Source organism: Pseudorasbora parva, chromosome 2, assembly GCF_024679245.1.
Source record: "Pseudorasbora parva isolate DD20220531a chromosome 2, ASM2467924v1, whole genome shotgun sequence".
NCBI classification, from domain to species: Eukaryota; Metazoa; Chordata; class Actinopteri; order Cypriniformes; family Gobionidae; genus Pseudorasbora; species Pseudorasbora parva.
In genome coordinates this window covers 55,100,795-55,113,824 of record NC_090173.1, presented here as the reverse complement: position 1 = coordinate 55,113,824, position 13,030 = coordinate 55,100,795, and the positions used below count along the sequence as shown (strand labels likewise).

The 13,030-nt window shown below is 39.5% G+C and overlaps 1 protein-coding gene across 2 annotated transcripts in view; it reads right to left on the bottom strand.

Moving 5' to 3' along the window:
• Positions 1–13,030, bottom strand: part of cep112 (centrosomal protein 112) — a 299,282-nt gene that overhangs the window by 197,805 nt on the left and 88,447 nt on the right. For both annotated transcript variants that reach the window (XM_067424733.1, XM_067424741.1), the window contains exon 18: positions 5,298–5,433. In XM_067424733.1, the coding sequence (XP_067280834.1) occupies positions 5,298–5,433 (136 nt within the window). The remainder of the gene's footprint in view (positions 1–5,297; positions 5,434–13,030) is intronic.

Here is a 13,030-nt window from a genome sequence, read left to right as displayed (position 1 = left end):
GTTAGTTCAGCCAAAAATGAAAATTACCCCATGATTCATCCCCCCTTAAGTCATCCTAGGTGTGTATATTCACACCACTTCTTTCAGGCAAATACAATCAGAGTTTCACTCCATTGTCTTCATCAGCTGTCTTAAAGAAATAGTTCACCCAAAAATGAAAATTAGCACATGATTTACTTACCTTCAAGTCATCCTAGGTGTATATGACATTATTCTTTCAGACGAATAAAAGTTGAGTTATATTTAAAAGTCCTGGCTAATCTAAGCTTTATTATGGCAGGGATTGTTGCTCTGTTATTGAAGTCCATAAAAGTGCATCTGTCCGTCAAATAACGTGCTCCACACGGCTCTGGGAGGTTAATAAAGGCCTTTAGAAGTGAATTAATGCATTTGTGTAAGAAAAACTATCCATATTTAAAACTTTTTTAATAAAAGTTCTGGCCAATCGTCTTCCGTGGAAAAGATGCGTACGCAACAACTGACGTGCGTATCTGTGGCGTAAGCCTTTGAACTGCACTTTCAGCTCAATACGGAAGGCGATCGGCCAAAACGTTACTTTATAAAGTTTTAAATGCACTGCAAAAAATGCTCTTCTTATTTAGTATTTTTGTCTTGTTTCCAGTCTAAATATCTAATTTACTAGACAAGTAAAAATTATTGTCTTGTTAAGCAAAATAATCTACCAATGGGGTGAAAAAAATTATCTTGTTTTCTGTTTGAATTAAGATTATTTTTCTTACCCCATTGGCAGATTATTTTGCTTATTTTAAGCAAAAACTCTCTTAACTTTGAGTTATTTTCCCCCCAAAAAAGTCAATTATTTTTGCTTGTCTAGTAAATACTTCTTGTTTTAAGAATTTTAAGATGTTTGGACTAGAAACAGGACACAAATACTAAGTAAGAAAAGCATTTGTTTGCAGTGTATGGATATTTTTTCTCACACAAATGCATCAATTCACTTCTAAAGGCCTTTATTAACCTCCCAGAGCCGTGTGGAGCACATTATTTGACAGATGCACTTTTATGGACTTTTGACATACAACTCAACTTTTATTCGTCTGAAAGAATAATGTCATATGCATCTAGGGTGAACAATCCCTTTAAGCCAGCTGAGGAAGACAATGGAGTAAAATACTGTTGTATTTAGCCTTTTAAAGGGGACAAATTAAGCCCCTTTTCGCAAGATGTAATGTAATTCTCTGGTGTCCCCAGAATGTGTCTGTTTTTAGCTCAAAATTGAAGAGGGCGGATCCTTTACCCAAGCTTCGGATACTCCATCAACGACAAAGCAGGCGAATCTCACTCAGCCAACATGTCAGAAATAACTAGTGTGGAGTGCAGCCAGGGCCGGCGCTCCGCACACGCACATCACGCACTGTGCATAGGGAACCAAGTGCTTGGGGGGGGCACCAAAAAATCTGGGTCGTGAAAAAATCATCACAATAGGCTACAGTATAAATAACAAATAAAATATTTCTAAAAGCATGTTAATATACAAAAGCAATACAAAAGTAATATAGGCTGTTGTGAAGGACTGTCATGTGTACATAATAATGTACTATGATTGTTTAAAATCATAGTTTACCGGGAACTGAAAGTATTAGTAGCATAGATCCTTATCTATCGCAATCGTGCATAGACAATTCGGATGGAGAACGAGTATTCCTCTGTACTATAATTATTTACAAGACATGTTTACATATAATTACCATGAGTGCTATATGCTTTGTTGTACATTCGCGAGCTAAATGTGTATGCCGTAAATGCACCGTTATGTTGTTTACATAAAGGCAGCCGGAATGGCGCTAATGACGTTACGCCGCGAGTTCAAGCCCTGCTCAGAACAGGAATCTTACATGATGATAAATAAGCCTAGCCTACATGACAATAAATAGGCTAGTAAATTCGGATTTCATTGCATGTGTAACAGATTAGTACTTTGTACTGTTATTTGTCCATTGTTATCATAATTACACATTATTTATGTGTACTGCTATTGGTATCCTTTTGTATATTGTTATTTACCAATGTGTATGTATATTTTCAGAACCACAAACTTGCCCCGATTTATGGTGGAGAATAAATGTTACAGAAGAAACATCAGAGTCCTTATTGCATTCTAACTGGATGTGCCATAGTGATTGCAACCAATTACAACCGGACAATTTAAGTACTTCAAAACATAGGCCTAGACCAAATTAGTAGAGAAAAAGGGGAATCTCTGTGCCAGTCTCCCTCTGGTTTTCAGTAGAATCCCTGAATATTTTGTCTTGTGGTTATCAATGGGGACGTGGCTGTTATATGATGACCTGATAGCTGATTTTGCAGCTAGGAAATGTAGACGTGTGCCTCTGTAGGGCCTCTGACAACTGATGGTAGTGAAAATATTTAATATAGTTCTATAGAATAGCAGAATGGACTCTTTATAGAGATGTAGTCCCTCTGTTGAGTAATTTCTACTGTGCAGTTATGCATGGTTATTTGCAGTTTAAAACGTGCACTTTAAAATTCATACTTCATAAAATTCATACACTTATACTATTTGCGCCAAGCATTTGTGCTTAGGGCACCTAAATGGCTAGCGCCGGCCCTGAGTGCAGCCTTATGTTTGAACTGGAGTCGGACACAAATGAGAGACTCTTAGACGCACATGGACATTTCAGAACGGTTAGTGAATACACTTATCGACTAGCATGTACTGTTTTATACCTATAAATCTATCATCTATAATTTTATAAACTGTTGTATAGGTGCTCGTGTGGGAATGTAAAAAAGTCACCTGACTATACAACGCATATTAATGTGTGTTCATGAATTACGCAGACGGCGAGCGTTTTCAGGATCAAACTAACGACACAGCTCTAGTCTCTGTGAATACAGTCAGAGGCGATGGTAACTTTAACCATAGTAGCCGTACAGCGTTCTAGAAAGCTCATTTTAGACAGGAAATTTGCAAACAGTCACAAAATATGAAGTGCCATATATAATTCAACCAGTGTCCTCGATGGCTCGGATGCCGGGACTCTATGGAGACTCGTACATTCGTTGGTACATCAACAACAGAACCTTAGTAATGTTTTTATTAAAAAAATGAAACCGCAGTATGAGAGATTGATAATGGATTATAAAACAAGTATTGGGTGGATTTATACCATTATAGGGCTGGTTGTTTGCACACACTGTGGACACACATTCGTGTTCAAACACCTTATAAAAGTGAAATTTGCATAAGATGTCCCCTTTAAGAGAGAGATCAGCGAACAATGTGAGCCTGCTGAAACCTGCACATGTGCTGTATTAGGTCACGCTGGAAGCTTTTCATTGATATGAATTGTCGTCTGAGAGATGCTCTCTGCCCATATGGGGGAATGCAGTGATATCCTGTGAGACTGAACGAGGGGATGTGATTTATGATCTCGTCTGCATTACTGATCGCTTGCTGTCTGGACTCCCTGGAACGATCCACAGGCCAAACACATCCTGAACTCAATTACTCAGAGTTATCAGTGAAAGAACGTCTCACATAGTCAGATGGTTTGCAGCCTAATGTCTGCTGCCACAATGCAGTTTGTTCTGGTCAAGAAAGCCCACAAAATTTCTTATTTCATCAGAACGAGATGATCATTTGGAGAGCCTACTCAGAGCTGTTACTCAGACTATTGATAAAAAAAGATTAGTTTCTATAGCAATCCTATAGTCAATAGCTCCAGACCTCCAAACTTCATATGGCCTTCAGATGAGCTCAAGATCAGTGTAGAGAGCTTCATGGATTGGGTTTCCATGGCCAAGCAGCTCATCCAAGCCTGAGATCACCAAGAGCAATGCAAAGTATGGGATGCAGTGGAGTAAAGCAGGACTCCAATGGATATTTTTCAAAATATATGACAATATGGTTCATTTACACCATGCTCGCCTCATACTTGTAATCTGTTTTGGTGCATAAATCTATTTAATAACTTTAATAATATATCTGTGATCCGCACTCAAAATGCAAAATAGTAGAAAATGTTTGAATGTTCGAAAATCGAATTTTTAGTGTGGATCACAGCTATAATCTCAAAATATATGATGCCATCAACTCAAATCCAGTGATTATTGTAGCAGCCTAGAAACATACCTATGGAGGATGCGTAAATATCTGATTTAAGCGTATTGATTTCAGTCTGATTGTGTGTCAGTGGATCAGTAAACAGGTTGAGAGTCTGATTCCCGTGAGCTTGACTTTGCACTTCTCCTCCACGTCCTTGTGACACAGTGTAAAGTCAAGTCAACTTTATTTATATAGCGCTTTTACAATGACGATTGTTTCAAAGCAGCTTCACAGTGTCAAACAGGACAATATTGCAACAAAATTTGATTCGGCTGTACAGTCGTTCTGGAGAAAACATTGATGTTATCAGATTATTTTAATTTATCATAGAGCGTCAATGTTGGCAGATCAGTATTATAGTTTAGTTTTGTCAAAAGTACCGACCGTGATACCAAATCGGTACTGAAATGTTAAAAATGTGACGCTTCGAGCGCTGTTGAGCTGTAATCGTAAACACCTCTGACTGGTCATTGTGCTCACGCGCTCATCGGATGTGCCTGTGATTGGCTACAATGATCAATGCACGGCAACGGTTTGAAAGAACACGGAAGTGTTTGAAAGTATTTTGAAAGCGGGAGCATTTGAAAGCACAAGCAGAGGTCACAGCGGACTGGTAGGCTGATAGACACCTGCATTCAAACGCTCTGTGTGTATCTGTGTAAGCGCTCAGTGAAAAGCGTCACTGATGTATATTTACAACATGTTTGTGAAGCGCTGATCGTAGTAGCCAATCACAGACATGTTTGATGAACGTCTGAGCGCAATGGCCAGTCAGATGTGTTTACGATTCGGCTCAACAGCGCTCAAAGAGTCACTGAAGTTTTTAAATTTCAGTACCGATTTGGTATTGTGGTCGGTACTCTTGACAACACTATTATAGTTTATAGAATTAATTAAGACCTAATAAATACATTTTATTTGTATACTTAATTGAATAACTTTCTAGTGAATTTTAAGAATTTTAGTGTCCCCAACTGAGCAAGCCAAGCCAAGGGCGACCAAAGGAACCCAAACTCCATCAGGGCGTGATGGAGAAAAATAAACCTTGGGAGAAACCAGACTCAGTCGGGGTGCCAGTTCTCCTCTGGCCTATTAACACAGTGTATTATTATTATTCTGGCAACCTTACAGGTCAGAAATCATATCAGATCGTAATATTCAACATTTCTGGCTATCACGCAAGAGTGTCGCGTCACCCTCGACTCACCTGTTGCTTCATGTCAGCGTAGGTCTTCTCCGAGCTGAGCTCCACCTCCTTCTTAAAGTTCTCCAGTGCACTCTCAGCCTGCTGGGCCTGATGTCTCTGACTGTCCCGAAGACGAACCAGCTGCTCCTCTTTACCCCTACCACATAAAACACACACAAACTGGGTCACCCTGTGACTGCTACACATGAATACCCATGTGCTAGCATTAATCTAAGGAATAAGAGCACCGGGTGAAACTCAGTCTTGTTGTATGTGCTCTAACATAACTAAAATGGAAGACAGGTCACATAAAAGCATCATGTTGTGCTTTATACAATTTTTTTTATCAGCTGATTGGGGAAGTGTTTTATGTTCACACAGAAAACTTCAGCGCGCAAATGTGTGTCGACGCAAAACAAACAGCGTCTCAGACTCATGTCTGACAACAACACTGAGACATAACCGCCAAAAGAGCTGTCAGTTGCAAGCCAGACTGCTACAAAGAGCTTGTCAACCTGCTTTCACTGTCTATATCCGTGCATGTGAGGATGTGTGTGAGGCACATCTCGCCCTCCCTCAAACGGGTGTAATTACTGCGGTAATTACTTTTCATTGAGAGAACAATTCACCGGGGCCAGTGAAACTACATATTAGTTCCTCATCAAACAAGTTAACCAGCGCATCCATAAAGCCACTGACTGAACAATAACAAAGAGGAAATTTAATGTGATGAATTGTTTGTTTCAACACATATTTAATCATGATTTGTAATAATAACTATAACTATAATAATACAACTGATAATATTTTACACAAAAATAAATTATACACACATACATACATACATTTCATTTATATAATAAATTTAACATATTCAACTTCAACATTATTAAGTAGTATATATACACCGAACAGGCATAACATTATGCCAGTTGAAGTGAATATTACTGATCATTTCTTCATCACGGCTCCTGTTAGTGGGTGGGATATATTAGGCAGCAAGTGAACATTTTGTCCTCAAAGCTGATGTGCTAGAAGCAGGAAAAATGGGCAAGCGTAAGGATTTGAGTGAGTTTGACAAGGGCCAAATTGTGATGGCTAGACGACTGGGTCTGAGCATCTCCAAAACTGCAGCTCTTGTGGGCTGTTCCCGGTCTGCAGTGGTCAGTCTCTATCAAAAGTGCTCCAAGAGGAACAGCGGAGAACCGGCCACAGGGTCATGGGCGGCCAAGGCTCATTGATGCACGTGGGGAGCGAAGGCTGGCCGGTGTGGTCCGATCAAACAGACGAGCTACTGGAGCTCAAATTGCTCATCACAGTTTGTTGCGTATGGGGCTGCATAGCATATATTAGGAAGGTGGTCATAATGTTATGCCTGATTGGTGAAAATACACATGCATGTATATATTTAAGAAATATTTGCATGTATATATATATATATATATATATATATATATATATATATATATATAATTTATATTATATATAAATATAAATTTTTTATTTATAACACATTTTTCTTAAATATATACATGCATGTGTGTGTATTCAAATATACATCATAATTAAACACAGTACGCATTTTTTGGATGTGAACTTTTATTTTGGATGCGATTAAACGTGATTGATCTGACAGTATATATATATATATATATATATATATATATATATATATATATATATATATATATATATATATATATATATATACATATATATATATATATATATATATATATATATATATATATATATATATATAATCCGTTCATGATTTATGAGAAGGACATCCTTCTTTAGTTATTGTCTCATTTAGTGCACATATACAAGGCAGACATAACAATAAGAGGAAATTAAAAACAAAACAAATGCAAAAAAAAAAAAAAAAAAGTTGGGGACCTTTTTTTCTTTTCTATGGCCTCTTTTCTGTGTAATTTTGGTCTCTCTCATGTTTGACATCAAAAGATCTAGAAATTGTTTCTCCCTGACTGTTGTGTAGTCTGTAATTATTAATCTGTCTTGCAACATGAATGCCTTCAGGGCAGAGCAAACACAAAAGAGCCTTCTGCTCATCTCTGATGTGGAGCAACCAGCAGACAAAAAAACACTAAAAGAAAGAAAAAGAAAAACAGGCGTCTAAACAAGAAAGAAATAAGAAGGAGACGAAGCCACAAAAATAGCTCTCTCAGAACATTCTGGGTTCCAGAGAGAAGAAAGAGCAGCTCATCGAGAGGAAGAGAGGATTGGTTAGTTGGTGGGTTAGAGGTTTAGTCAGCGCTTCATTTCTGTTTGTCTGTCTTTAAGGTGTAGAAATGAAACATGCTCAACAAAACTGCTCCTCTCTTTGTTTATTTGTGCTCCAGGTAATCCATCAGAGCACATTATTACACCACAAGTCTTGCAGCGTGTCTACACCGGATGTGACCGGATGCGCACCGCAACAGCTTGATTCTGTCTACACTGCAAGTGACAAGCGGCCGCTGCAAAGCCATGTGTCCCTCGTGTCAGAAGAAGTGAGAGCGGGAAATAGAACGGGGCACAGCAAATCCACTGTCTGGGATTTGTCCTGTTGCGTTGCGCCACATCTAGTATCCACAGCATCGCTGATTATAATGGGTTCGATCTGCATTTGACGCATCGTGTCGCCCCACTTACGCCTGGTGTAGACACGGTTTTAGGGGCTGTTCCACAGAAGAGCTACACTGTAAAAACTTGCTGTAAAATAATTGGTAAATTCTAATGCTATTTCATGCATTCAGACTTATTTACACTGTTAAAGTAGCCTGACGTGGTCATACTCAGTTCTAGTCAGAATATGAGTCTGATGCTGCTCCATTAGGCTGTGATTATGGGGCGTTTCAACCCAACCAGGAAAGACCTCAATTGGACAGACCTACAACCAATCAGAGCAACGGAGCGACGCATAACGTTAGTTGTCAAATGTCAACAGAACTCAACTGCACTGTGTTGCCAAGTCCACGTTTTTAAAGACCCAGGAATGCGAATTTTAGCAGGCAACTTTGCCCAAATAACACACATTTTACCCCCCAAACACCATTTTTTCCCCCCCTGAGAATATAGTACCCGGAACCGACATGGACCCGTCTATTATTTAATAGCTGGAACCGAACCCAGCGGGAAGACACAGACTCGACTATCTCATATTCCACTATAAACTGCTCTTAATAAGTCAATAAACAAGCTGCGAAAAATAACTTTGTCTCAGCCTACCTACCGTTATAGCCGTCGTCTCCCTCCTTGTACCTGATTTGTGATGTATTACAATATTCCTCTCTTGTTGTTCCAAGAATGCTTGATTCACTCATCATTTCAGCTGTAAAAGTCCACTTTATGTCATGGTGACGGATTTACAGCAGGGCATTTCGACTCGAGTTAACCCGCATATAATAACTTTGACTGTTTGCCCTTTTGAACTAATAACGATTTCAATCTTTTTGAAAAAAGCTCAAACAAGACGGTTCATTCACATTATTGTTACAGTCCCTGCTGGAGCTCGGGTTGCCATAAAAACATGACACGCGCTTGAGACTGCACTCGCGCGTTAGCTGGAGCAACCTGAAATTTGAGCTTTTTTACGCAATTTGAGCATCACAGAAAACGTTCATGTGACTGTTCACCTGAGGTCTTGTTGCCTGAGTACATTTACTGTGCGCATGCATTAAATCCCACTTTCTAAACGGCTGAGAGAGCGCGAGCGAAAGCGAAAGAGAGTTTGTGTTTAAAAAAAAAAAAAATTCTAAACCTTATTCCCGGCTTAACTTTTCTCATCCTAATTTAGCAATTTGTAAGTTTTATAAAACACACAAGCCGTGCTGACTATCACGGCCAGGTGTTCTCCGAGTCCTATTGACATATTACATAGGCTACAACGTTAAACGGACCCGGCTGACTATTTAAAATATAGACCCAAACCCGTACGGGTCCCGGGTCGGATCCCCGGTCTACGGGTCTCGGGTGCCCCATGAAGACCTCTAACACAGAGCACTTACCCAGCATGATCATAATTTATGAGATAAATAGTGAAGGTGAATGCAGATACGAACAAGCTCTCCGTTCAGGATTCGAACAAATTCAGGATGATTACGTTACTGTTGATCATCTGTCCATCATCGTCTAAAGTCCGCCCTGATGATTTTATTGGTCCGAACAGTTTCTGTTCAGCCATAATTACTCCTCTATGGATCGAGGCCAGACCGAACTGCCCAAGCTCAAATGTTGTGGGCGGGGCTGAGTTCAGCTGGCATCCGGGCTACTGTTAAAGGGTCTAGAACGCAATAGTCTCTATTCTCACACTCTAAAAAATTCTGAGTAAAAAACAACCCAATGTTGTTGGGTTGTTGGACTAACCCAGCGATTGGGTTGTTTTAACCCAGCGATTGGGTTGTTTTAATCCTACGGTTGGGTTAAATATTTGCTAAAGACAACCCACTCGCTGGGTTAAAACAACCCAACTGCTGGGTTAGTCCATATTTGACCCAACATTTTAGAGTGCACTGGCATTAAGTAAGAGCACGCTTACGTCATTCACGATGCAACTTTTTTTTTGAAAAAGAAGACAGGAAGAAATGCGCTTTCGCTAATAGGCTGCCTAAAAGATTTATGCCACTTATGCCACGCAGCGATTAATACAGCACGTATCAGAAGATTATTACGGAGGCAGCTGAATTTGACTTTACTTGCAAACTACAATTAATGTTCATCAATGAGGTGAGAACCAGAACCGTTTTGAACCTAAATATACTTGATTTAATAGAAAAGTGTATCCAAGTAGTAATAGTTTGGTGTTTGCTGTCCAGGACCGGCCAAACGAACCGCGCCAGAGCACGGACTGGAGTGCTCACATTTGTCAAAACGAGCCGGCCTTTGGGGGTCAAACGTGCTCAGGAACGGTTCAGAGTGCCTAGTGAGAGTACACCCAAAGAGTTGATTGTCATGCTGAACATGGCCAAAATGTAAAAAAAAAAAATTTGTTGGATATATGACAGAGTATTTCTGTGCCAAATACACTCCTTCAGGATTCAAACAAGTTTCTGAAAGTTCTTCTACCGGACACGCACACACACACACACACACACACACACACACACACACACACACACACACACACACACACACACACACACACACACACACACACACACACACACACATACATACATCAACCAGAGCAAGAGCAAGAGCTGCCCATGAACGAGCTTCGTTCGGGTTACAGGAGCCGTCGGCGCCACTCTCATTTTGTTTTTAGACACAAAATCAATAATGTCTCTAAAGAAGTGTGTTTATGGTGTGAGGGAAAGATAACCTTGTTCAGCTTCACAAATAACCCAGCGTTAAGGGGACAGTGGATGCAGTTTGTGTTTCCGGAGCTCTGCAAGTGTGTGTGTGTTTGTTCCCGGGCATGAGTGGAAACCACAGGCGGTGAGTGAAACTGCATCAAATGTGTGTTTTGTTGGGCTGCATAAGTGCATAACAACATCAACGTAGAGTGAATCAAGAGTTATCTAGGGATAATGCCATGATGTATTGTGTGTGTGTGTGTGTGTGTGTGTGTGTGTGTGTGAGTCTCTTTAGCTCTTGTCTAGCTTTTCGGCTGTTTTCAGAAAGAATCGGTACAGCGTATCTGTTTTTTATAAATCTGATAAAACTAAAGACTCTTCTGAGATATGAAGGATGCAATACTACTCTATATTTACTCAAGATTAACACGAGACTGGTGTTATGTACCCTTTAACTCCATTAAAACAGCATTTTGTAGAAAACAATGCATTTTGAGGAATATTTTCCACGGTAAGTAATTGCTGTCAATTTACAGCCTATTTTCAACAGTAATCTATATTTTTGTATTACGGCTTTATACTGTAGTACACAATGCATTGTGGGTCGGTGCATAATGGCGCTGAACGGGTGTTTCACAGGAGTACGAGTTTCCTATCTGTGTTTGCGGCGCTCGTGAGAGGAATATGTGTGGAAAACAGAAGGAAACTAATGGAAGTAGAGAGGACAGGGAACTTTGAAACTGACTGCAGAGAGGAGCACGTTCTTTTAAAACTGGACCGGTGACTCTGCTGAGCAGGAAGAACTGAAACTGAAATGCGGCGCCTGAAACAAACCTGTTTGTGTTTTCTGCGCTTATGACAATTCGAGGAAATGCTCTTTTAAAACTGGAGGTTTCGGTTGTATTGTTTTCTCTCACATACCATATCACATGCATATCAGTCGAACAGTGATGATAAGCTGTAACTGAAGAGTGAAGAGAGTGAGTATAAGCACACTGAATGGAGAGGGGAAAATCCTGTCAATTCACTGTAACACATCGTTTACTCCTAAATGTAAGTGTTAAGTAAGACTTTCAGACAGTGTGTTTCTTGTTGGCACTCAAGCCTGATGGTTTTGGCTGTAGTGCTTTTTGGCGGGAGAAAAAATAGAAAATAAACAAAATAACTGGTCAGATTTGTTCTTAAACATTTATTAATAAACTTTTACAACACAATTTATTTTCTGCATTTTGCTTTTACTGTATTTTTGTGTGATTTTAGTGTTCTGTCTTATAAATATTTTTTATTAGCCTATTACTGTTGCCTGTCTTTTTACTGTAGTCATTTGGCATGTGACTTACAACCTATTTTGGAGTTCCTTTTTGACCTAGAGCAGTGTTGCCAAAATGTCAAAATGGGTTGTTTTTACCTCACAATTTCTTAGTGTATTGTAAATGAAATAATCATAAATGTACTGCAGTGTAATGTGTGTGTGTGTGTGTGTTTTTATTTTACAGTAAATGGCTGTAAAGTAATTTCACAGTATTCATATAATAGAATTACAGTATATTGTTGGTGACTCTCCTGACAGTATTTTACTGGGGGGAAAAAACAACATACTGGAAAATACTGTATTTCATGTTTGCGGTAATAAGCTGTAAAGCAATATCGCAGTATTCATATTGTAAAATTACATCATAAAGCAATTACATCATAAAATCAATTACATCATACAGCATAAAATTACATCATAAAGTAATATCGCAGTATTCATATTGTAAAATTACAGTAGATTGCTGGTGACTCTGCTGCCAGATTTTTTCAATGTAAACACACACTCAACGGACGTCTTTAACCATCGCGCTGTGTCTTTTGCACAACACGGCATTCTAAAAACGCAGCACTCAAGTTAAAAGAAGTTCAACTTTTAAAAAACGTTCCTCCTGACCTCAAGTTTTTTGTTGTTCACTTAACCGTTATCTTCGTCCCTTACTTCATCTCTGAAACGACTTTACTTTTTGATTGCCGTCACCAAGCCCTCATTCTCAAGCCCTCCCCTCCAATCACCTGTCAGAGAGACCACGATTCCTCATCCAATCATTTCCTGCTGGAATTGAGACCCACAGATGGCCAGCGTTTGGAGAAAGGATGGTTAGATGGATGGTCCTCAACTAATGGGACTTTGACTGTTGTGTTGCCTGGTTTTTCCAACCCAGGCTCATTGGAAATACGTGACTCTGCCTACATTTTTGCAACACCTGAAATATGTACCTCCAGGTGCGTTAACATGCACTTTTTGGGTGAAACGTCCACCGGAGTCGCTAAGTGGTAATATTTTTCTCCATTCCCAGACTGATCTCAAGAAATGGCGTATGTATGACACACCAATTCGTATGCCATTTTGGCGTGCTATCAAGACACATAAGGTTTTTTTTCAGCGTGTTTATCAACGCCGTTTCATTCTATCCCCCTACACTG